The sequence below is a fragment of the Vipera ursinii genome (genome assembly GCF_947247035.1).
Source record: "Vipera ursinii genome assembly, chromosome: 4".
NCBI classification, from domain to species: Eukaryota; Metazoa; Chordata; class Lepidosauria; order Squamata; family Viperidae; genus Vipera; species Vipera ursinii.
The window spans coordinates 31,776,847-31,803,674 of record NC_139514.1 but is presented as its reverse complement, the minus strand read 5'-3'; the positions used below and the strand labels follow the sequence as shown (position 1 = coordinate 31,803,674).

General features: G+C 39.2%; 1 protein-coding gene across 4 annotated transcripts; it reads right to left on the bottom strand.

Moving 5' to 3' along the window:
• Positions 1-323: 323 nt before the first annotated feature.
• On the bottom strand, positions 324-26,043 carry TFG (trafficking from ER to golgi regulator). 4 transcript variants are annotated; one of them, XM_083362647.1, is made up of 9 exons: positions 25,906-26,043; positions 21,433-21,542; positions 18,413-18,609; positions 16,385-16,468; positions 16,045-16,191; positions 14,378-14,542; positions 10,221-10,361; positions 8,488-8,580; positions 324-1,128 (listed from the first exon to the last, which is right to left on the bottom strand). In XM_083362647.1, the coding sequence occupies exons 3-9, from the start codon at positions 18,594-18,596 to the stop codon at positions 749-751; spliced, it is 1,194 nt and encodes a 397-aa protein (XP_083218773.1). In that variant the 5' UTR covers positions 18,597-18,609; positions 21,433-21,542; positions 25,906-26,043; the 3' UTR covers positions 324-748. The 4 variants fall into 4 exon arrangements, with proteins under 4 accessions (XP_083218773.1, XP_083218774.1, XP_083218772.1 ...); XM_083362648.1 differs by having other exon boundaries at positions 324-1,125; positions 18,413-18,612; positions 25,906-26,035; XM_083362646.1 differs by having other exon boundaries at positions 18,413-18,612; positions 25,906-26,034.
• Between the last annotated feature and the right edge of the window lie 785 nt (positions 26,044-26,828).

Sequence of the window (26,828 nt, the reverse complement as noted above, 5' to 3'; positions counted from 1 at the left end):
AAAATAAGCTATGCTGAGAGTACTAGATTGCCATTAATATGTTACGAAAGGCATTTTAATTTGTTTAATTCACTTGAGTTTTTCTGCCAAGCACTCAGCTATTATCATCACTCAAATACCTGTCATTTTTATTGATTTATGTAAGAAAAAGAACAAATTTACGTTTACTGCAGCATTTTTCACCTGCTACACTAACAGAAATTGCTTTGAATGTGTTGCTTATGTGAAAAATATTTCAACAAAATCTGGGGAGTTGGAAACTAGTTTTCTGTAGAAAGATAGGTACAACATTTACTAAACAGACTTCTCTGCAAATGATTGAATAATGATTTGAATGTTTTTATTCAATTGTATTGTGAAGGTTACAATTTATATATATCTAATTTTTAACAAGTGGATCTAGTTTAGTACTTCATTTTATTAGTAAAACCAATTCAAGTAAGTCAGCTAGATTTTCACCTAGCAGTTTAATGTGGCAAGCTAGAATTGTCATCTGCTTTACATACATTTAAGGTAAGTGTTTCCAATAGGACAAATATTAAACTAGAAAGCCAATACAGTTTAAAGCAGGAAACAAAATTCATTTGGTCATTTATACCAGAAAATTAAAGAGCAATGGTGATACCATACAATATTTTGCCTTTTGTTATTTTTTAAATATCAATTAAAGAATCTTCTTGTCTATACAGGTGGAACAGCATCAGTAGCTGCTTGGATTTACCTGGGGCTCTTTAACAGCATAGTTTCCTTATCGATAACCAGGACCTGGCTGAGTATAGCCCTGGCCAAATGGAGGACGACTGCGTGCATAAGGATTAGGGCCACTTGGAGGAGGAGTCATAGTAGTTCCAGGAGGTGGAGTGAAACCAGGTCTTGGCTGGAAGGTGCTGGGCTGGCTAGGAGCCATTCCAGGTTGCGATGCTGGAGTTACATTATAATTAGCAGACTGGGAAGCCTGAGTTGTATAATTTTGTGGAGTATAAGTGCCTGTTTGATACTGCTGAGGAGGCTGAGCTGGCAGCTGTGGAGCTGGGCCAGGAAAGCCAGGAGCTGGAGCCTGGGAAGCTTGCTGGCTGTACCCTTGGAACTGCTGTGCTTGCTGAGGAGCAGTCTGTTGGCTGTAGCCTGCTAAGAGATCCAAGTAAAACAACAGATTGAGGTGAAAGTAGAACTTGCTTCTTTATATTGGCATTATTTATTTACACTGAGTTTTACATGAAGTTAAAGACAAATTTAAAAAAAAAGAAAAAGGTGCCTCCAATCTTTTCTTCAACAGATACTGACAACCTATCACCTCCCATCCCTTTTATCTCTTCCAGAAATCTCTTCAACCCCTTATAAATAATTGTTTCATTTTTTTCTCTCTTTTCTTTTTTAGCAAAATGCCCATAATAGGCTTCCAGCCTTTTAGAAAGGCATTTGTTTTCTCCCTGGCTAATAAACAGGGCAGTTTCACATTTCTGCCAATTCTGACAATTTTATGATCCATTCCTCCATTGTGGGAATTTCAATACTCTGCCATCTTTGTGCATGCCATTGTATCTATTACCACGTACAAAATTAATAATTTCTAATACGTGTGTGTGGGTGCGCGCGCACACACATATGTGTATGCATATTTTGGAATGCTATAAAATTTAAGTACAGCTGTTGAAAAATGAATTCAGAGTTCTACAGCCCTATGTGTGTGTGTTTGTGTGTGTGTGTAGGTGAACAAAATAGTTTTTTAATACCTAGCACCATCAAAACTACAGATCACACAATTCAACAAAACATGTGAAAAAATCTATATAAACTGTTAAAAATGTGACAAGGTGGTAGAAAAGGTGAAACTATATGAATTTGTATTATTTACGCATAATATTAATAGTATCTAAACATAATATAGTTTATTTCATATATTTTGATATATATAAGGTTTCTTTAGAATAAATGCACATTTTAAAGAAGTATGGACAAAATGGAAAACATGTTTTGTTTCAAGCTTGCAACAAAATAGTCCCACTCAAAATGTTCCATAGGAGTGGCCAATGATTATACTCCATCAGAACAAAACCTATAAATGACTTGAGTGTTTTGTTCCGACCACAAAATGCTATTTTAGAAACTATTTTTGTTCTGCATTCAGAACACTAATCCATTAAAAAGTAAAAAGAGCCTGTTTCAACATTGTTTCTAAAACCAGATTGCTGAAAACATCTGAGCTCAAAACGGCCAAGTTTCAATCCAAAAATTTTAGAAAAGTTCAAAATGCTTAGTATCAGTATGTGTGTGTACATGTAGAACCCAGTGTGAAACAATTAATACACATTTGAATTCAAAAGATTATCTCTAGATATCATTTTCATAAATACAAAAATGTAGATAGGAGTGCATATATTTTTAATTCTATGCATTCAGTTACATCACAAATAACTTTCAAAGACAAATTCACTGGTAATGTGAAACAAAAATCTGGATGGGGATGGGGGACTAAGAACTCAATTTATCTCTTGCATAAAACACACCTGAAGCTACTTGCAATGAAACCTCTCCAATGACTGGAATCCTGTTAGCATTAAATACCAGATACATAATATTAAAAACACAGGATCCTTACAAGAAAGCAATGACTAAAATACACTTTTGAACTCACCTGAATTTGGGCTCAAAATTTACTTTGAAACAATCAAGAGCACTGTAACATAGTTTTGGATTAACTAAGTGACCTATGGCTAGCGATGATACTAAGAAGTAAAGATTATCATCTGTAACGTACCGTGTAAAGCCTTCTAAAACTTTTTTTTAAAAAACCATACATGAATATCATGCAGAAAATTGAATGGCTTCTCTGTAAGGCAGGCATGACAAACTGCCGGCCCGCGGGCCAGATGTATCATACTGAAACCGCGCCCACCCCATTGCCGGCAATGGGGAAAAAGTCGTGATACGTCGTGCGATGTCATGTGATGTCGCGAGTTTGACAGGCCTGCTGTAAGGCATCACAAAACTAACTTCCATATGCAGAAAGAACTGTTGGTAACTATATTAACAGCTGCTAAAACTCAGGAGGCATTTATTTTGTGTGTTTGTAGAGGTTGGGCCTCAGAGGTTGTTTTGGCAAAGATTCATCCTAAACAAAACGTTCAAGAGAAATGTAACCATTCAGATGCAACTTTTCTTCTAGAAGTCATATGACTTATTGGGCATTTGAAATTATTCAACTAGTTTCACTGTAACTGAAGGATTCTAGATTTTTTTTTCTAGAGGCAATCTGCAGAGTGGTAAATGACCAAGTAAAACATAACCATTGGGCATTTTCTCTTGATTGTATTTTTATGTTAAACTCATTTTTCATAATAATGCATGCCATCTGGTTTTTGAAACAGTTGTACAATATCCCTTTTAAAAATGAGAACACTGAAATATGCATCATATAGTGATGGCCGAAATTGTTGGCACCCCAGAAATTTTTTCAGAAAATCAAGTATTACTCACAGAAAAGTATTACAGGAACACATGTTTTGCTATACACAGGTTTATTCCCTTTGTGTGTATTGGAACACAACAAAAAAAGGGAGGGAAAAAAGCAAATTGGACATTTTGTTGTTGTTAGTTGCGAAGTCGTGTCTGACTCATCGTGACCCTATGGACAACGTTCCTCCAGGCCATCCTGTCCTCTACCATCTTCTGGAGTCCATTTAAGCTCACGCCTACTGCTTCAGTGACTCCATCCAGACACCTCATTCTCTGTCGTCCCCTTCTTCTATTGCCCTCAATCTTTCCCAGCATTAGGCTCTTCTCCAGTGAGTCCTTCCTTCTCATTAGGTGGCCAAAGTATTTGAGTTTTAGCTTCAGGATCTGGCCTTCTAAAGAGCAGTCAGGGTTGATCTCCTCTAGGACTGACCAGTTTGATCGCCTTGCAGTCCAAGGGACTCGCAGGAGTCTTCTCCAGCACCATAGTTCAAAGGCTTCAATTCTTTGGCGCTCAACCTTTCTTATGGTCCAGCTTTCACTGCCATACATTGCAACTGGGAAGACCATAGCCTTGACTATACGCACTTTTGTTGACAGGGTGATGTCTCTGCTTTTTAGTGTGCTGTCTAGATTTGCCATGGCTTTCCTCCCGAGGAGCAAGCGTCTTTTAGTTTCTTGGCTACAGTCCCCATCTGCAGTGATCTTGGAGCCCAGGAAAATAAAATGTGTAACTGCCTCCATTTCTTCCCCATCTATTTGCCAGGAATTGAGAGGTTGGTTTTCTTAATGTTTAGTTTCAACCCAGGTTTTGCACTCTCCTTCTTCACTCGCAACAAGAGGCTCTTTAGTTCCTCTTCACTTTCTGCCATTAGAGTGGTATCATCTGCATATCTTAAGTTGTTGATGTTTCTTCCGGCAATCTTAATTCCAACTTTTGATTCATCTAGCCCTGCCTTTCTCATGATGTGCTCTGCATATAAGTTAAATAGGCAAGGCGACAGTATACAGCCTTGCCGGACTCCTTTCCCAATTTGGAACCAATCAGTGGTTCCGTGTCCAGTTCTCACTGTTGCTTCTTGGCCCGCATATAGGTTTCTCAAGAGACAAATAAGATGTTCTGGTACTCCCATCTCTTTAAGAACTTGCCACAGTTTGTTATGATCCACACAATCAAAGGCTTTAGAGCATAGTCAATGAAGCAGAAGTAGATGTTTTTCTGGAACTCTCTAGCTTTCTCCATGATCCAGCGTATGTTAGCAATTTGATCTCTAGTTCCTCTGCCTCTTCGAAATCCTGCCTGTACTTCTGGTAGTTCTCGATCCACATACTGCTGGAGTCTAGCTTGTAGAATTTTAAGCATAACTTTACTAGCATGAGAAATGAGTGCAATGGTGCGATAGTTTGAACATTCTTTGGCACTGCCTTTCTTTGGAATTGGAATGTAAACTGATCTTTTCCAATCCTGTGGCCACTGTTGAGTTTTCCAAATTTGCTGGCAAATTGAGTGTAGCACTTTTACTGCATCGTCTTTTAAGATTTTGAATAGCTCAGCTGGAATACTGTCACCTCCACTAGCTTTGTTGTTGCTCAGCTTTTCTAAGGCCCACTTCACTTCACATTCTAGGATGTCTGGCTCGAGGTCAGTGACCACCTCATTGTGATTATCAGGGACATTAAGCTCATTCTTGTATAGTTCTTCTGTGTAATTTTGCCACCTCTTCTTAATCTCTTCTGCCTCTGTTAGGTCCCTGCCATTTTGGTCCTTTATCATGCCCATTTTTGCATGAAACGTTCCCTTCATCTCACCAATTTTCTTGAAAAGATCTCTGGTCCTCCCTATTCTATTGTTTTCTTCTATTTCTTTGCATTGTTCATTTAAGAAGGCATTCTTATCTCTTCTAGCTATTCTTTGGAATTCTGCATTTAATTGGGCATATCTTTCTTTTTCTCCCTTGCCTTTCACTTCCCTCCTTTCTTCAGCTATTTGCAAAGCTTCCTCAAACAGCCATTTTGCTTTCTTGCATTTCTTTTTCTTTGGGATGGTTTTGGTTGCTACCTGTTGTACAATGTTGCAAACCTCTATAGTTCTTCAGGCACTCTGTCTATAAGATCTAATTTCTTAAATCTATTTGTCACCTCTACTGTATATTGAACAGGGATATGATTTAATTCATACCTGACTGGCCTAGCGCTTTTCCCTTTCTTTAATTTAAGCCTAAACTTTGCAACGAGAAGCTCATGGTCTGAGCCACAGTCAGCTCCTGGTCTTGTTTTTGCTGACTGTATAGAGCTTCTCCATCTTTGGCTGCAGAGCATATAGTCAATCTGATTTCTGTGTGGACCGTCTGGTGATGTCCATGGGTAAAGCCGTCTCTTGGGTTGTTGGAAAAGAGTGTTTGCTATGACCATCGTATTCTCTTGACAAAATTCTATTAGCCTGTGCCCTGCTTCATTTTGTACTCCAAGGCCAAACTTGCCTGTTATTACAGTTATCTTTTGGCTTCCTACTTTAGCATTCCAATCTCCCATGATGATAAGGACATCATTTTTGGGTGTTAGTTCTATAAGGTGCTGTAGGGCTTCATAGAACCGGTCAATTTCATCCTCTTCAGCACTGGTGGTTGGGGCATAGACTTGGACTACTGTGATATTGAATGGTTTGCCTTGGATTCGAACTGAGATCATTCTGTCATTTTGAGGGTTGTATCCCAGTATTGCTTTTCCTACTTTTTTACTGACTATGAAGGCTACTCCATTTCTTCTGAGGGATTCTTGCCCGCAGTAGTATACCTGATGGTCATCTGAATTAAATTCACCCATTCCTATCCATTTTAGTTCGCTGATACCTAAGATGTCGATGTTTAGTCTTGTCATCTCTTGTTTGACCACGTCCAGCTTTCCTTGATTCATGGATCTTACATCCCAGGTTCCTATGGAGAAAAAATCTTTACAGCATCGGACTTTCCTTTCACCACCACACATATTCATAGCTGAGCGTCCTTTCGGCTTTGGCCCAGTCGCTTCATTCTTTCTGGCGCTACTAGTACTAGCCCTCTGCTCTTCCCCAGTAGCATATTGGACGCCTTCCGACCTGAGGGGCTCATCTTCCAGCATCATATCGTTTTGCCTTTTGGTACTGTCCATAGGGTTTTCATGGCAAAGATACTGGAGTGGTTTGCCATTTCCTTCTCCAGTGGATCACGTTTTGTCAGAACTCTCTGCTATGACCTTTCCGTCTTGGGTGGCCCTGCACGGCATAGCTCATAGCTTCATTGAATTACGCAAGCCCCTTCGCCACGACAAAGCAGTAATCCATGAAGGGGAAATTGGACATAATGTCAAACAAAACTCCAAAAATGGGCTGGACAAAATTATTGGCACCCTTTCAAAATTGTGGATAAACAAGATTGTTTCAAGCATGTGATGCTCCTTTAAACTCACCTGGGTGTGGACAATATAAAAATCACACCTGAAAGCAGATAAAAAGGAGAGAGGTTCACTTAGTCTTTGCATTGTGTGTCTGTGTGTGCCACGCTAAGCATGGACAACAGAAAGAGGAGAAGAGAACTGTCTGAGGACTTGAGAACCAAAATTGTGGACAAATATCAACAATCTCAAGGTTACAAGTCCATCTCCAGAGATCTAGATTTGCCTTTGTCCACAGTGCGCAACATTATCAAGAAGTTTGCAACCCATGGCACTGTAGCTAATCTCCCTGGTTGTGGACGGAAGAGAAAAATTGATGAAAGGTTGCAATGCAGGATAGTCCGGATGGTGGATAAGCAGCCCCAAACAAGTTCCAAAGGAATGCAAGCTGTCCTGCAGGCTCAGGGAGCATCAATGTCAGCGCGAACTATCCGTCAACATTTAAATGAAATGAAACACTATGGCAGGAGACCCAGGAGGACCCCACTGCTGACACAGAGACATAAAAAAGCAAGATTACAGTTTGCCAAAATGTACTTGAGTAAGCCAAAATCCTTCTGGGAAAACATCTTGTGGACAGATGAGACCAAGATAGAGCTTTTTGGGAAAGCACATCATTCTACTGTTTACCGAAAACGAAATGAGGCCTACAAAGAAAAGAACACAGTACCTACAGTGAAATATGGTGAAGGTTCAATGATGTTTTGGGGCTGTTTTGCTGCCTCTGGCACTGGGTGCCTTGAATGTGTGCAAGGCATCATGAAATCTGAGGATTACCAAAGGATTTTGGGTCGCACTGTAGAGCCCAGTGTCAGAAAGCTGGGTTTGCATCCGAGATCTTAGGTCTTCCAGCAGGACAATGACCCCAAACATACATCAAAAAGCACCCAGAAATGGATGGCAAGAAAGCGCTGGAGAGTTCTGAAGTGGCCAGCAATGAGTCCAGATCTGAATCCCATTGAACACCTGTGGAGAGATCTTAAAATTGCTGTTGGGAAAAGGCGCCCTTCCAATAAGATAGACCTGAAGCAGTTTGCAAAGGAAGAGTGGTCCAAAATTCCGGGTGAGAGGTGTAAGAAGCTTATTGATGGTTACAGGAAGCGACTGATTTCAGTTATTTTTTTCCAAAGGGTGTGCAACCAAATATTAAGTTAAGGGTGCCAATAATTTTGTCCAGCCCATTTTTGGAGTTTTGTTTGACATTATGTCCAATTTGCTTTTTTTCCTCCCTTTTTTGTTGTGTTCCAATACAAAGGGAATAAACCTGTGTATAGCAAAACATGTGTTCCTGCAATACTTTTCTGTGAGAAATGGTAGCATTCAGTTGCTACTTATTCTCTCCAATATATATATATATATATATATATATATATATATATATATATATATATATATATATATATATATATATATATATATTCTCTCCAAAACAGCTCTAAACCATATCTAAAAGTACCTAACTCAGAAGAGCTTTAAAAGTACTTATGCGTTAATAATATATCCCATTCCTGTTTTATTTTTACTTTGAGAACTAACCTATAAAGAAGTATTCCAAATAGGTTGCAAAACTATTTAGCAATGCTTAAGCACCTTCCACCTGCTTACCTTGATATTGTACACCATATTGTGGCTGAGGTTGAGCTTGTGGCTGTTGAGAAGGATATCCAGCCTGTTGTGGATACTGCTGATACATTTGGCCTATCAATTTAAAATTTAAAAATTTTACAACTTTAGAATATTGCTTGCTTAGTCTTATCTTTCTCATATTGTTCTCTTAAAACACGGGTGACAAAATGCCGCCCTGCAGGCCGGTTGCATCATGTGCAGGCTGCGCCCACCCCAGCTTCATAAATGTGAAAAAAGTCACGATACATCGCGACACGTCACATGAAGCGACGAGTGACACCCATGTCTTAAAGAGTTTAAAAGCAAACATAGAATTAATTTACAGATAATTCTCAGCTTCGTGTAGCAATTGTTCAAAGTTACAACGGCACTGAAAAATTGACTTACAACCAATCCTTGCATTTAAAACTGTTGCAGCTTCCCCACAATCACATGAACAAAATCTGAGTGCTTGGCAATCGGCATGTATATATGATGGTTACCGTGTCCTGGGGACATGTGATTGCCATTTGTGACCTTACCAGCCAGCTTCCTCCTGATTCACTCCTCAACAAACATCTGATTTACTTAACTGCACTGATTCATTTAACAATCATGGGAAAGAAGTCTGTAAAATTGGGTCCAACTCACTTAACAGCCTTGCTTAGCAACAGAAATTATGGTCCTTATTGTGCTTGTAAATCAAGAACTACCGGTAACTGATTATTTTCTAGGGACATAAGTAGCAAGAATATACTTTATATTTTCTCCTCCAACCCATTTCCCAATAAGAACATACATACGTGTATATGTTATCACAATATCATTGCCTTTTGGCAGTAAATAGAAATTGATTTAGAGAAGGACAGTGATTTATTATATGCAAAACACTTTGGAAGAAAACTTTTACTTTATCAACAAAGGAGCACACTTCCTTCTCTTTGAGTCCACATTATCACTAACTGCCTCTGGGAAGAACACCTACCAAGGCGAAGATAACAACAATCACAGAAGATCCTGCGTACACACACTGCTTTGGAAAGCCAGTTTTGTGTGCATACCTTTAGGCCAGAAATAACATTGGAATTTTCTATCATATGTATCTAATGTCTATGAAATAAATGAACCAGATATTTAACAAATAATATTTCTAACTATTTATTTAGAAAATTTAACTAATCCTTCTAGTAAGAGCGCTTCATTTTTAAGCCACTATGCTAATCCTTCAAATAGCCTTTACGTTTTTTATTTTAGAGAATTCTTTGTTATGACTCAGCATTAGTGCACCACCTAGTGCTAGGTCAATCAAAATAACATTTTTAAATCAAAAATAATGCATGTTTCTTGTATTTGATTAATTAAAACATCTAAAAGCCATCTGTGTGCATATAAAGCACTTTGGTATGCAGCAAAATCCCCAGTTCCAAGAAACCAAATTACATTTTGACAGTGAAAAAAAATGAAGAAGCAGTGACTAAACAAAAAACATAGCCAGAAGTGAATGTGAACAAATGTGACCAAGGGAGCAATATATCACAAGATATAAATGTCTGAGAGAAATCTAAAGGTGAAGCACACAGTCATGAAAGTAAGGGCGGCAAGAAACAAAACTGCAAACAGCCAAAAGTGGTGTGGAACCCTAGGAGCAAATATCATAAATTGTATCATATTGTGAGATAGGAAAGGGTAAATATGTTCACTGGAAGTAGGATAAGCATGAATGAATTGCTTACCATCTATTTGACCAGTTTGGGGCTGAGATCCTCCATATGACGGTTGCTGTGGTTGAACACACGGTGGATGGGCTGCGGAGGATGCAGAAGTGATGCTATCAGGTGTTCCTGAACGTTCCTCCACAGGGGCACTGGGCGGCCCTAGAAAAGAAAGTATTTTGAAACAAAAATAATGAACAATAATCTGCAGTGTCTTCTGAAATACAACATTCTTACTTTCATAATAAAGGCGGGGTGCAAATAAAGAAACAAATAAAGATAGCTGCATAACTTTAATACAATTAATATTTCTGTGTCAGAAATGCATAGCTTTCTAGTTAGTCTTCGAATGGATAACTGGATTCGTACTTCAAAAAAAAGGGGTAGGAGCCACAATAAAACCAATGAAATAAAATTCAATTTCACATAACTTTAGTAACCTTTAAATCAAATTAATTAAATATAGGTAATAGCAATATGGGGTAGGACGCTGAACTTGTCGATCGGAAGGTCGGCAGTTTGGCGGGTCGAATCCCGAGTGCCGCGTAGCAGAGTGAGCTCCTGTTACTCGTCCCAGCTTCTGCCCACCTAGCAGTTCGAAAGCACGTAAAAATGCAAGTAGAAAAATAGGGACCACTACGGTGGGAAGGTAACAGCGTTCTGTGCGCCTTTGGCGTCTAGTCATGCCGGCCACATGACCACGGAGACGTCCTCGGACAAGCACTGGCTCTTCGGCTTTGAAACGGAGATGAGCACCGGCCCCTAGAGTCGGAAACGACTAGCACGCATGTGCGGGGGAACCTTTACCTTTACCTTTACTAATAGCAATAGCAGTTAAACTTATGTACCACTCCATAATGCTTTACGAGCCTCTCTAAGCAGTTTAGAGTCAGCCTATGGCCCCCAACAATCTGAGTCCTCATTTTACTGACCTCAAAAGGATGGAAGGCTGAGTCAACCTTGAGCCCATGAAGACTAAACCCCTGGCGGTCAGCAAAATTAGCCTGCAATACTGCATTCTAGTCACTGTGCCACCATGGCTTAATAAATATAACCTCATAAATATTACTTCCTATGTAGCTTTCCCTTCTCTCACTTAGAAATCACTACCTTGTGACCACTTTAGGAGGGTTTCTGGAAGTCATAGCCAAGTTTTCAGGTCATGTAAATGTCTTTTGTGACATTTTTGCCAAAAACCAAGCATTTACTTCGTTTTCAGAAAAAAGCCACTACATCGTGAACAATTGGTTTGCTTAACAATCACGGCATTCGCTTAATGATGTGATGTTCACTTAATGACTGCCACAAGAAAGGTCATAAAATTGGGAACATAATACATATTTCACTACTTACAGAAATATTATATTAAATAATGCAAATAATCTCTCAAGTACTATGCAAATATGCTATTAGATTCCAAATTAGCAATTTCTGTGCAACAGCTAAAGCAGGACAGCTGTGTGCTCTGAACCACATTTTTAAATTTAAGTGGTGCCATTTTCTATCTGCTTTAAAGTGCTGCCATCTGCTGTTTGCATGTATAACTTTTTGAATCACAAACAGTAGTATTTGTTGACTTTATACTGACAAATTTCCTCACCTGTTTTAACCATTAACTTAGGCCAGGGGTCTTCAAACTTGGCCCTTTTATGACTTGTGTACTTCAACTCCCAGAATTCCTCAGCCAGGAAGTCCACAAGTCATAAAATGAGTTTCACAATTATTCAGAGTTATACCAACTCCAACTGACATTAGCTTTCTATAATGTACCTTATAATGTTAAATTAATTACCATTACAGAGAGATTCAACCCTATCAACAAAAGTGTGTATAGTCAAGGCTACGGTCTTCCCAGTTGCAATGTATGGCAGTGAAAGTTGGACAATAAGAAAGGCTGAGAGGCAAAGAATTGAGGCCTTTGAACTATGGTGCTGGAGAAGACTCCTGCTAGTCTCTTGGACTGCAAGGCAATTAAACCGGTCAGTCCTAGAGGAGATCAACCCTGACTGCTCTTTAGAAGGCCAGATCCTGAAGTTGAAACTCAAATACTTTGGCCACCTAATGAGAAGGAAGGACTCACTGCAGAAGAGCCTAATGCTGGGAAAGATTGAGGGCAATAGAAGAAAGGGACGACAGAGAATTAGGTGGCTGGATGGAGTCACTGAAGCAGTAGACCTGAGTTTAAATGGACTCCAGAAGATGGTAGAGGACAGGAAGGCCTGGAGGAACGTTGTCCATGGGGTCGCGATGGGTCGGACATGACTTTGCAGCTAACAACAACAACAACAGAGATATTCTGGAGTGCATCCAAAGGAACAAATTCTAAACTTCATCATATTCAGATATTAATCATACTAAAAGATTTAATTGGTACTGAAATTAACTGCAACTTATTTTCAACAGCCTATTCCAAGCTAATTAAGTTGAATCCAATCCACTTCACAGCACATGGCAAACAGCTATGAATCCAAACCATTAAATCAATATTGCAGCTTTATCTTTCCACTAACCTTCATGGATATTTCTGCAACTGCCTTAAGTAGTCATGTGTATCTAGTATGCAATAACAATTTTGTCATTTCAAAAAACACTGTGCTAATAGTTAACATGCAAAAAAAATTAAGACAGGATTTTCCTGTACAGACTGGATTTTCCATTTCTTTTATTCCTTATTGTGTGTTTTTTTAACTATTAATCTTCAGGTGTGAGATTAATATATTGTCACTGCTGCTGTTCAAAAATTCAGTATACATATATTCCCAATATACAGATCTCCCAGATTTTGAAATTCAGATTTATGTAAACCAAGGTAATTCTTGAGTATGCTATTAACAGCTGTTATGAAATGATTGGGACTGGCTACTGAAACATCACTTTCCATTGCTTAAAATTCAATCTATGTGAACAGATAAATGTTTAATCTGCACAGGCCTTGTTATGCCCCTAGTAAACTAATACAATAATAAATCGACACCAAGTCTGTCTTTATTGCATTTACAGCTCAAATTTTCACTGAAATATCAAGATGTCTTATAGCGTAATCTTCTCAGTTTTATTTCAACAACTATCTTCTGATGTGATTTAGGCTGAGAGAGGAAAAATGGACTCAAAATCACAGAGTAAGAAAGGTGGGAACTTGAACCTGTGTGTCTCCTGTTTAGTTCAACAACTGATCATAGGTAGTCCTCGACTTATGACCACAACCAAGACCAAAATTTGTTGCTAAGCAAGACAGTTGCTGAGTTTTGTCCCATTTTACAATCTTTCTTGCCATGATTAAGTAAATCACTGCAGTTAATTAGCAACACAGTTGTTAAGGGAATCTGGCTTCTCCCTTGACTTTTCTTGTCAGAAGCTTGCAAAAGATGGTCACACGACCCTGGATCACTGCATACGTCATAAATACATGCCAGTTGCAAAACATCTAAATTTTGATGATGTGATCACGGGGATGCTGCAAGAGTTGTTAAGTGTGAAAAACAGTCATAAGTCACTTTTTTAGTGGCATTGCAACATTGAACAGTCACTAAATGAATGGTGGTTAAGTCGAGGACTATCTGTGTGATGGTTCAAATGTATTCTTGGTGGTCTCAAGAGCTACAGGTTTGTACTGAATTCAACTTGGAAAGAAGTATAGATAAAAGACACCAAAGGGGAAAAAAAGAAACAGAATAAGAAGTTTCAGCTCCATTGGGGGAGATAAAAATTATTAATGCAAAATTTTGAAATTTGAAGTTCCTTCACGTACAGGTAGTTGTCACTTAACAACCACAACTGAGATGGAATCTTGGTTATTAAGTGAAGCAGTTGTTAAGCAAGATGTCATGTGAATGCTGCACTCAGCGACCTCCCCGATTCCAGCACTCCTGGTTGCAGTTGTTAAGCGAACACATGGAGCTAAAATCCTTATCTCCGTTTCTCTTCATGCCTTCTCACATGACCATGGTGTGTGTGTGTGTGTGTGTATGTGTGTGTGTGTGTGTATGGGGGGGAGAGAGAGGGGAGGGAGAGTGTGTTTTGTGATGGTCAGTAGTACTGTACAAGCGCTGTCTTTAAACTGAATGGTTGGTAAGCCTTTAAATGAGAGCTACCTATACCATCTATAAAATTGCCGTATGCCTGGCCACTTCGGAAAGAGTAAACCTCAGCAACAGTTTCAGTAAAATATATATTCTTACCCGACACCTGATCATCTGTCAGCCCAAATGCTGACAAGACATTTTTGTTGATTTCATCTTGATTTTTTAATGGATCAAAAGCAGACATACTTGCTGCTATAACTTGAGTAGACGGCTTGACAGTTGAATCGGCAGTAGGCTTGTCTTCCCTACCCTCTGCAACATCTGGAACAGAGATGGAAATTTTCAGAGGCCTGAAATTATGAAAATGATAGTAGTACTTAACGCTGTTAAGTACCAAGCCCAAACTTTACAGATTTAAAGCAGTGACAGCAAGGCAGAAAATGTTTCAAGGTGAAAACTCCACACCCAAAATATTTCAATTGGACCTTATCAGAAATGATTCCTTATTGGAAAAAGCATTTAGTCCTCACCTAAAACACATCATTCAAACCAATTTTGCAGTCAGAATATTTCTGTTAAGAAAGGAAAGGCCACTTGATGCAGTGCTTAATGTGCTGGCCTAAAAACCAGGAGACTGTGAGTTCCAGTCCCACCTCAGGCCCGAAAGCCACCTAGGTGTTCTTGGCCGTTTATTACCCTGCAGCCCAACCCACCTCACAGTGCTGTTGTAAGAATAGGAGTCATGTATATTTATTTGCCATCTCGAGTTACTTATAAAAGAAATCATAAAGGCAGCATAAAATAAAACTAAATGGAGGAGAGTATTATGGGCAGTGTTGTGATTCAGGGTCAGCCTGTGGGTTCGGCATTTGGGTCGGATGATTCAGAGGAGGAGGAGGGGGGTGTTGGAGAGGTTGCTGAGGGGGTTGGAGAGCTTGTTGATGAGAGCCCTCAGCCAGGCCCCTCCCACCTGGTTATGACGCAGACCCAGCTGTGTGAGCCTGACGGCGTGGATGAAGATGACCCACAGCTGGCCCTGTTCAAGGACGCCCGACGCAGGAGGTAATCAATCAGGAGTAAACAGAGGAAGGCAATGGGGCACCTCGGAAGGAGGCAGAGAGAAGCCACGCCCTGAACTGTATAAAAGGGGAATGCGTGAGAGGGCTGGTTTGCTGAAGGCAACCGCTTGAATAGCTCCTGTTTCATGGTTCATGTCTTGTTCTGTTTGCTTTTGTGTCCATAAATTTGGCAGGCTTAGTTCCAGCCTCTTGCCTTCTTGTAAAAGGGGTTGTCCCTGCCTTTTCTGCAGGGCCGGTATCAGGCTGGTACAGAACAGGCTGCACTGGAGAGTTTATGGGGCTGTTTTTTTTCTTTTTCTATTTTTTCTTTTTACTCTGTTATTGCTTTGTTATGATTATGAGGCACAGAGCTCTCATTTTAAAATGGGCAGCCATGTAAATACTTTAAATAAATTAAATGGCAAATGAAGAGCCTAATGCTGGGAAAGGTTGAGGGCAAGAGAAGAAGGGGATGACAGAGAATGAGGTGGCTGGATGGAGTCACTGAAGCAGTAGGTGTGAGCTTGAATGGACTCCAGAAGATGGTAGAGGACAGGAAGGCCTGGAGGAACGTTGTCCATAGGGTCACGATGGGTCAGACACGACTTCGCAGCTAACAACAACAAATGGCAAATGAGGCTGGAATAGGATGTTTAGGGAACAGAGCGTTTCCACCCTGGGATGTTTACACATTTCTAGGCAAGCATAGCTTATGAGAAGGGACATCCACACCAATCTATTTTTAAGTAACAGTTATCAAGTTACCATTTTCAGGCAGACTAGTAGAAAGTCCTGGCTCAGCAGGTGGTTCTAAGCAATCCAATAAACGATTCACTTTGTTGCGAAGCTCTATCAGTTCTCGGCGAAGGTATTTTACCTGGTTTGACTCTAGCGGTCTTGGCTGCCCATTAACTATAAAAGAGATAATACACTAGTAAGTTTTCACAAGACAAGACAAAAGACCTTATAACTTGTATGAACTGCTTTGGAACAAATGGTATGTACCATCTATGTTACATAATTTCATGGGAATTAAGGAAAAATTATTACCAAGTAAAATAAAATAAAAAAGTATCAAGCAATTTTTAACAATATTTTTACTTACCAAATAGTGTCAGTTTCAGGATTCTACTGCACTGAATTGCAAAGGAAAGATCTGAACTATCAAACATTGTTATAAGATCTCCATCTGTTAATTAAGGAGAATGAGGAATCAGATACAACTTCCAAAAAAACCTCCCACATATCAGTGTCAGTTGTTTAAAAATCTATTTCCAAAAGATGGCAAGCAGTTGGGAGAGGGCAGGAACCAAATAAAGCCTGACAGCACAGGCAATTGAAGTGCTGTCAAAACTTGTTCCAAGGCTTTGCTCCATAATCTGCAAGTAACAGTAGGGCAGCTTTGATATCATAAAGATTCTTTGTGATATATAAATTAAAAATGGGGCCCGCAGCTTGCCTCCTCTGCTAGCACGGGTGAGGTGGACCAATCCCACTGAGATGAGATGGTCCCTCAAGTAACCTGGACACATGCCATGAGGGGCTTTAAAGGTGATTGCCAACACGTTGAATTGCACCCAGTATAGCTCGCGGAGAAGTGATGTTTCATAGTCCACTCTTGGGGCCCAAAAAACTTCCAGTACCACTACACTCTGCACCAGCTATAGTTTCTGAATACTCTTCAAGGATAGTCCCATGTAGAACTGTTGCAGTAGTCCAAACGTAAAATGACTATGTCTTATGACAGAATGCAGGGATGTTACCAAGACATTAAGCATAGATACCATTGGAATTAATTTTAGTGCAAAATTAGCACTAAATTTTCAAGTGGAGGTAATTAAAAATATTTACAGCAAATTTTCTAATAGACACTTTGGGTATATAATACTTAAAGCTGTGCTATAACCATTCACAGTATTTTTCATATAATAATGCTCCAAGATGCAATTATTGCCAGTCAATAATTAACAAGAAATGACACTAAGCTTATCCATGGTGCAACAATTACAAAATGCAACCACTCAGCTTATGCCACTTAATCGAGCTGTGAATAGGTTGAAAATGTTTTGAAAGAAGTGTTTGGGCTCTAGTACAAACAGAATATCTCTTTGCCATTTATTTAACGATATAGTTTTTCAGGCTTCCATGTGAATTCTGAAAAAGGATGTAGCTACTCTATTAGTCACTTTAAAAATGGGATGCTTTAATTATTCCATGGAAACATCTGCTTTTTTCAAATACTCATATGGAAACATATAAACAAATGTCTGTTTTAATTACTAAAATACTTCATTTACAAGAGCTGTAATGCACTTCTGAATCATTTATGAAATGTGCATGCTCTATTAGTGTTCCAACAAAAACCAGGAAAAAAAATTTCTGGTTAGTGCTAAACAAAAGACAAAGTTTGGATAATATATACCTGAGAAGCACTATCTGAGGCTTTCCATTCAAACTGAAAATTATGTAAACTTTATACATATATGTCAGAATTTATATTTACTGCATTAACTATTGTCTCTCCAGGGATTCATAAAATGTCTGCCCTCTAATTGTAGCAAAGTAGGACTATATAAATCTTTAATTGAGAATATTATAAGTGTCTTCATCAATGCCCAACAGATTCATCAATGACAGGTTATCTTTCCAAGCTGTTTCTTTCATCCACCTGCCTCTACAATACAAGTCCACTCCAGTGGATACATTTCATATTATAAATCCTTTCGTAGGTTACTGGTTCCTAAATTTTAGGTCTGCATTCTTCTATTTTACTATAAGTTACCCCATACTTGTATCATTTTAAGGCAATGATAGACTGGTTTCAAACATGTGGCCAATGGCCCAACACAGAAGAAGATAAAGGAGGAGATACATATACAAGTATTACTGTACAAAACATTACTGCCTACAGAAAATCTATTGCAATTTAATGATACAATCACATAGTTACTATACAATGTAAGATTCAATGTAATTCAGAAAGATCTAATTACGCTGTATTATTCTGTGTTTTGTAATTTCATAAGCTTTGCATGTGCTGGAAAAAAACGTGTTCCAAAGCAAAAGCTGAAGACTTCCATTAAGATTTTTCATTATTAAATAACATTAGAAAATGGAAGGTAAAAAATCCTACCTTCGTCCTTATATTTTATTGTAACTTCATCATTGCTCAGCAGTTTTCCCCTGAAAACTCTCTGCATCATGAGCACCAACTCATCATAGGTGATATCCTCATTGTGAATTGGAATTCTTCTAATATCATCACCCAGCTGAGCTTTAATTATTAGCTTTCCACTCAAATCCAGTTGGCCGTTCATAGTTACCACAGGTCTTCTTATAGAAATATAAAAATGGATTAGTAACATGAATATCTATCAATTTAACCAAAAGACAAAGTAGGCTCATGGTGGGGGAAAAGGAACAAAATTCTCCTCCCCCTCCCGTGTGTGTGTGTGTGTGTGTGTGTGTGTGTGTGTGTTCTTATATGTGTGAAAATAAATGGCAAGGCATTATTAATAGGGTTATCTCATATCCTGGCTTTTCAGTAGCTTTGTAAAATTCTGAAGGAAAGTTAGATTCCTTTCAAAGTGACCCAAACTGAATTTGTGATTTTAATTTTGAAGAATTGTCATCCTTAAAAAAAAATACTCATGTATTTGGTACAGTGAGGGAAAAAAATATGTGATCCCTTGCTGATTTTGTATGTTTGCCCACTGACAAAGAAATGATCAGTCTATCATTTTAATGGTAGGTTTATTTTAACAATGAGACACAGAATAACAACAACAAAAATCCAGAAAAATGCATTTCAAAAGTTATACATTGATTTGCATTTTAATGAGAGAAATAAGTATTTGACTCCTTTGCAAAACATGACTTAGTACTTGGTGGCAAAATCCTTGTTGGTAATCACAGAAGTCAGATGTTTCTTGTAGTTGGCCACCAGGTTTGCACACATCTCAGGAGGGATCTTGTCCCATTCCTCTTTGCAGTTCCTCTCCAAGTCATTGAGGTTTCAAGGCTGACGTTTGGCAGCTCGAACCTTCAGCTCCCTCCACAGATTTCCTATGGGATTAAGGTCTGGAGACTGGCTATGCCACTCCAGGACCTAAACGTGCTTCTTCTTGAGCCACTCCTTTGTTGCCTTGGCTGTGTGTTTTGGGTCATTGCAATGCTGGAATGTTGTTGTTAGCTGCGAAGTCGTGTCCGACCCATCGCGACCCTATGGACAACATTCCTCCAGGCCTTCCTGTCCTCTACCATCTTCTGGAGTCCATTTAAGCTCACACCTACTGCTTCAGTGACTCCATCCAGCCACCTCATTCTCTGTCGTCCCCTTCTTCTATTGCCCTCGATCTTCCCCAGCATTAGGCTCTTCTCCAGGGAGTCCTTCCTTCTCATTAGGTGGCCAAAGTACTTGAGTTTTAGCTTCAGGATCTGGCCTTCTAAAGAGCAGTCAGGATTGATCTCCTCTAGGACTGACCGGTTTGATCGCCTTGCAGTCCAAGGGACTCGCAGGAGTCTTCTCCAGCACCACAGTTCAAAGGCCTCAATTCTTTGGCGCTCAGCCTTTCTTATGGTCCAACTTTCACTACCATACATTGCAACTGGAGTGCTGGAATACCCATCCACAACCCATTTTCAATGCCCTAGCTGAGGGAAGGAGGTTCTCACCCAAGATTTGATGGTACTTGGCCCCATCCGTCGTCCCTTTGATGCAGTGAAGTTGTTCAGTTCCCTTAGCAGAAAAACACCTCCAAAGCATGTTTCCACCTACATGTTTGACAGTGGGGATGGTGTTCTTGGGGTCATAGGCAGCATTCCTCCTCCTCCAAACATAGCAAGTTGATGCCAAAGAGCTTTATTTGGTCTCATCTGACCACAACACTTTCACCCAGTTCTCCTCTGAATCATTCAGTTATTCATTGGCAAACTTCAGACGGGCCTGTATATGTGCTTTCTTGAGCAGGGGAACCTTGCAGGCGCTGCAGGATTTCAGTCCTTCACAGCATAATGTGTTACCGATTGTTTTCTTGGTGACTATGGTCCCAGCTGCCTTGAGATCATTGACAAGATCCTCCTGTGTAGTTCTGGGCTGATTCTTCACCATTCTCACGATCACTGAAACTCCACAAGGTGAGATCTTGCATGAAGACCCAGATCGAGGGAGACAGTTATTCTGTGTTTCTTCCATTTGCAAATAATAGCACCAACTGTCGTAACCTTCTCACCAAGCTGCTTGTAGCCCATTCCAGCCTTGTGTAGATCTACAATCCTGTCCCTGACATCCCTGGACAGGTCTTTGGTCTTAGCAATGGTGAACAGTTTGGAATCTGATTGCTTCTGTGGACAGGTGTCTTTTATACAGGTAACAAGCTGTAAGAGAGTGCTCCTAATCTCAGCTCATTACCTGTATAAAAGACACCTGGGAGACAGAAATCTTGCTCATTGATAGGGGATCAAATACTTATTTCATTCATTAAAATGCAAATCAATTTATAACTTTGTTGAAATGCATTTTTCTGGATTTTGTTATTCTGTCTCTCACTGTAAAAATAAACCTACCATTAAAATTATAGACTATTAATTTCTTTCTCAGAAGGCAAACTTACAAAATCAGCAGGGGATCAAATAATTTTTCCCCTCACTGTATGCTAATAAACAAACCTTTTAAAACATAATTCCAAAAATGTAGACACAGGGAAAAGTAAGAAATTATAAGAGACAATTGCAACTTTGTTAACCATGCATAGCATAAGCACAGTACATTATTACTACAAGAGTGACACAGGCATCAAGATATTCACTGTCAGCATTTAAAGTTCCATTTTTTAAAAATAATAGATATAAAAAGATTAAGAAATCTCATTGGGAATGCCAAAATCTTGCAAGATTTCTGGAGTTATAACATGAAATCTCATAATTTTTGTGTCGATTCTCATGAAGTATCATGAGATTTTGGCTGATTTTTTTGTGGAGATGATGAAAACAATGTTTCAATTAGTTTCGATAAACTTGGCTATTTTAAACAGTTGGAGCCCAATTTACTAATGACATATCATCATAAAAAAATAAAAAATAGGAATTACTCTTAACTTCATGATACTTTATACTTTGATAAAATTCTATAAAAATATCAAATGTTTAAATTACCTGTTTTGCACTGGTTTCCAAGAGAATAATTATTCTTTTAACTTTCAGCTGGATGTCAAATGCCCCGCCATGCAGTGCTAATTAGCAAAATAGGCAGTAGTGCACAATACCTGCACAGAACATTAAGTTAGATTTAGTTTTCATCTCTCAAGAGACCAATATCATTCATAAGCAAGTTTGCATATAAATGTTTACATTCTGAAGATATAACCCTGAATCTACACTGATTCCACTAGTCCTTGATTTGTATTATTGCAAAAATATCCTGCTTTTAAGTATTCCATTAAGAATAAGTTAGGACTGTAAACCATATAACTCAGTTGCTGGGAGATCAAACCAACAGCCCAACTACCAACCCAAGCTACTAATATTCAAACACATCTCGGTGATCATGATACTTGGTGGCCAGAAGGTTACACATAGTTCAAAACTATAAAACATTCACTTCTGTAATTCTAGAGTCAAAAAACTGAATCTTGCTAGGAGGATTGAAGGTTGGAAAGAATGCCCGAAAATGAACATCTTCTTTACATGTTCCCATGTAAAACTTATATTTTAATATTTAATAATAGTGTCAAAAACCACAAGATGCTTTTTATAAATTTCAGTTTTTTATCAAATCAAAACCAAATTCAAATAACATGTATAACAGCATATTGACAGCCCCCCCGTCCAAAACATACAGAAAAACATTCCCTAATTCTCTATTAGATGTACAGTATCTCTTTCCTTCCAGTACTAAAAACTCCAGGCATATGAACAAAATTCTGAATGAATTTCACCTATGTTGGAGAAGAGAAAGGAGAGATCTCATTCAATAGGTAACATACATTATGAGGAACAATTAATCCAATTGCTGTTGAATATTTTGTATTGCATTATCTTTGATTAAGTAAAAGACTTATACACACCGGGAGAGAGGGAAGGGGAGAGAGAGAAAAGTATAAACAATTTGTTTCAATAATTACTATTTATTTATTAAGAACATGGCTGCCCAACTCACTCTCGGTGACTCCAGGTGGCTTACAAAGATAAAACCCAGTACACAAAACAATAAACCCCCTTTCCTCTGGCAACGAGACCAGCTTGATGGGCTCAATATGCATTACAAAATAAATACTGTATCATGCAGTGACAAGCATAATTCAGCAAAATTGTTTGACGCAAACAGGAAAGAGGCTATCATCTACTGCTATTTAGATGAACTGAAGAATAATTTTAAATCTAATTGAGAATTCAGCCTTAATTTTTAATGAAATCTTTATTGGTTAATGTACATATTTTAAGTTGCAGCAAGAACTGTGATGCAGTGTTACAGCCCTAAGAACAATCTCTGACTTTGGATATCCGAGAAATAGAAACACGAATTTATTCTTATTATTGTCAAGATCCAAACATAAACAACATTTTGAAATAAAGTTCCCCCCAAAGTGTTTTTTAAATGCTATATTATTTGTTTACATTTCTTCTGCTTTAACTTTTTGTTTGTAATTTAATGATTATATTATAGAACAGGAAAGTATAAAGGAATTAATCTATAGTGGCATACAGTAATTTTAAAAATCAATATCTATTTCAGAATCACCACTAAAAGATATTCCACAAGAATCCTACCAATATTTATGATGCCATAAAGCTTACTATCTTTGCTGCATCAAATTAACTAATGCTCAGGAACTTTATACTACAGATAGTCCTATTGCTAATTGAGAAAGTTGCTAAATGAATTTTGCCTCATTTTACAATCTTTCTTGCTACTGTCCTTAAGTGAATCACAGCAGTTGTTTAGTTAGTAACACAGTTATTAAGTGAATCTGGCTTCCCCATTGACTTTGCTAAGATGTTAAGCAAATCACTGCAGCTGTCAAGTGAATCATGTGGTCATTAAGCAAATCTGACTCTTCCCATTGATTTTGCTTGACAGGAGCTGGTTGGAAAGGTCATAAAAGGTGATCAAATGACCCACCCAAGATGCTGCAGCCATTGTAAATACATGTTGGTTGCCAAGTGCCTGAATTCTGATTATATGTGACCTTGGGGATGCTATGTTAGCTGTAAGTGTGAGGACTGGTTGTAAGTCACATTTTTCATTGCTCATGTAAGTAAATAAATGAATGGTTATAAGTAAAGGACTACCTGCAATTATAGCTTAAGTGTGGATTGCTTTACTGGTCGTCCTTGCAACCATTCATTTAGTGACTTTTCAAAGTTACAACAGCACTGAAAAAGTGACAATTGTAGTGTCCCAGGATCATGTAATAAACTGACCAGCAAAGTCAATGGGGAAGCTAGATTCACTTAACAGCCATGTTACTAACCTAACTGCAGCAATTCACTTAACAACTGTGGCAAGAAAAGTTGTAAAATGGGACAAAACTCACTTAGCAACAGAAAATTTGGACTCATTTGTGGTCCTAAGTCAAGGACTACCTGTATTATGTACCTCTGGTTCAGTTTGAAGCATTACAAAGCAATTATTTTAATAAAAGCTTCCTTAAGTTGTGGTCTAAGAAGGAGAGCTTATTTAAGTATATTATTTTAATATTTATTTCACAATGTTTACACAGCCTGTCTCATTCGTGGCAGACTCTAAAAAATTTTTAAGAATACTTTCATAAGAAAAAATCCCCAAAGTCTTCCATATGAGTATATTCAGCATAATTTACACTTTTATTTTAAGCATACAAAAAGCACCAATACATTTTATAACCCTACACCAGAAACCATCAAGTTCTTCAATTCTAATAAAGTAACATAACCACATAACAACTTTAAAAGATTTAAAAATTGAACACTTCTCAGTAGAATGCTCCACTTTGAGCAGTGATTAAGTATTAGACTCAAATAGGAGGCAGAATACCTACATTGTTGAGGAAATAAAGAGCTCCTGACATGAAGAAATTGATAAGGGCTTGGATTCTTGAGAATTTTCAAACGAGACAAGCTTCCAGGTCATAAACGTGGAATAAATCCATTCATTTCAAAGGTCAGATTTTAAAGCAAAACCCACCCTCTAACAATAACAGAATAACAAGAGTTGGAAAGAGACCTTGGAGGGGTTCTAATCCGGCCCTCTGCTCAAGGAGGAAACCCTAAACCATTTCAGACCAATCTCATCTTTAAAAACTCCAGTATTGGAACATCCACAATTTGTGGACTCAAGTCGGTCCACTGATTAACTGGTCTAATTGTCAGGAAATTTCTCCTTAGTTCTAGGTTGAATCTCTCCTTGAATTCTTGTCCCGCCTTCAGGTGCTTTGGAGAATAGCTTTGGAGAATAGCTCTGACCTTTGAAATGAATGGATTTATTCCACGTTTATGACCTGGAAGCTTGTCTCATTTGAAAATTCTCAAGAATCCAAGCCCTTATCAATTTCTTGACTCCCTCTTCTTTGTGGCAGCCCCTGAGATATTGGAACACTGCTATCATGTCACCCCCTAGTCGAGGGGTAGGCAACCTTAGCTGACTCAGGAATTCTGGGAGTTGAAGTCCATGAGTCATAAAAGAGCCGAGGTTGCCTACCCGTGCCCTACTCTTTCTTTTCATTACACTGGACATACTCAATTTCTGCAACCATTCTTGGTACGTTTTTAGCCTTCAGTCCCCTAATCATCTTTGTTGCTCTTCTCTGCCCTCTAGATTCTAGAGTCTCAAGCTTTTTTTTTTTGATAACGTGGAGATCTAGCTTGAATGACCTTGCCTGTTATGTTCCCCTTCTTTCAAATAACGATCCGTTGTAGCTTTTTAAATCAGGCATCGCTGGGAGAACCACGTCGGTCACAGCCCAGCCTCGGGGAACTTAATTTACAGAGGTGCAAACTGCTCATTGTAGTTTCCAACATCGAAAGGGGGGGGGATGCAAAAAACAACAAAAAAGCAGCTTTTCAAGCAAAGATCTTTCTCCCCTAAAGATCTGTCCTGACACCCCAGAATAACGCACTGTGCCCCAGAAGTTTCCAGTCTTGGTTGCAACAGGCCAAAGAGGTTTACCCGCCTTTGGGCCACAAACGCTAAAGCAGGGATCTTCAAACTCGGCCCTTTTATGACTCGTGGACTTCAACTCCCAGAATTCCTCAGCCAGGCACGCTGGCTGAGGAATTCTGGGAGTTGAAGTCCACGAGTCATAAAAGGGCCAAGTTTGAAGACCCCTGCGCGGCTAAAGGGAAAGCGAAGCGGACGCAGGAAGTGGCAGCAGCTGAGCGGGGCTCAGCTAACTCCTTCCTTCCCACAGAAAAATGGAAGGCGAAGTCTCGAGCGGGTCTCCCTCTTCTTCCCCTCTCGATCCTCCGGCCGGTTACTCAACACCGTCGCCCCCGCAATACACCTACAGAGCAGCTCGGCCGCGCCCATTCAAAACAAGGCCACGGCTCCCCGGCCGCCACGTTTTGGGCTCTTCTAGCACCAGGTTATGACCAGCGCTTCCCTCAGCCACGCAGGCGGCCAAAGCCGGCCTAAGGTCACTCGCTACTCACCGCCGCCACCACCGCTTTCCGTACGTGGCAAAGGGAATCTGCCAAGGTGGTCACGGCTCCGCCCGCGGCCCAAACCTCCGCGCACGCGCACCGCTCCCACGACTCGACAAGCGGGTATCTGGGCCCTGAAACGCTTCGTCACAGGAAAACGGAAGTGCGCAGGCGCCAGAAGAGTCGCCGGGGAAGTCGTAATACGCGATTTGGAATCCTGTGCATTTTTCTCCGTAACTTGAGGAAGATGTTATTTCTTACACGTGATAAGATTGCCGGAAATAATTTCTTGTGGATTTGTGAAATTTACATTTTTTTAAAAAAAAATAAAATAAAAATAATGGATAACATTTGCAGTGTGCGGGGTTCAGTGTCAACGTTTATCCTTTTTGCATTACACCATGTTTTTGACGGGTATGTGAATGCGTGTTCAGTCGAAGGTTGCTTTTAGATTCTGCCATGAAACCATTGACTTTTGATGAAAGTGAAACAAAAAATACACCCTCCTGCTCCTGAGCATTCTATTCTGCATAGGAGACGTTCATTCTTCTCTCACGGCCACTTTGGTCTTACGTAATTATCTTATGCAATTTAAAATACGAATTTCTCTCCCTCTTACTTAGGACATTAGGAAAAATTATTTTAATTTTCAGTGTTTTGAACTGCCGAGCTTCCTCAAAGAGGGAGTATGCCATCTTATTAATGTGCAAGTCCTAATACATTTTTCATTGCCTTTGTGGGGAGTCACACACACACACCCCAGAGAAGGAAATATTAAAAGGGAAGAATGTTATATTTCCTCAAAATATCTTAATGAGGCAAAAAAAGCATGCCCAGTTTTTCTTAACAGCCCCAAGTCTCCCTCCCCCAAGCAGAAACCAGCTCTGCAGAAATGCAAATGTAATAATCCATTCAGGAAGGTTGTAACCCTC

Excerpts from the sequence above, each read along its gene's own strand:
- TFG (XM_083362647.1), bottom strand. The coding sequence starts at position 18,596 with ATGAACGGCCAACTGGATTTGAGTGGAAAGCTAATAATTAAAGCTCAG. Across the intron at positions 14,543-16,044 it reads TACTAGTCTGCCTGAAAATG|ATGTTGCAGAGGGTAGGGAA; the intron begins GTAACTTGATAA and ends TCTCTGTTCCAG. Across the intron at positions 10,362-14,377 it reads GACAGATGATCAGGTGTCGG|GGCCGCCCAGTGCCCCTGTG; the intron begins GTAAGAATATAT and ends TTTCTTTTCTAG.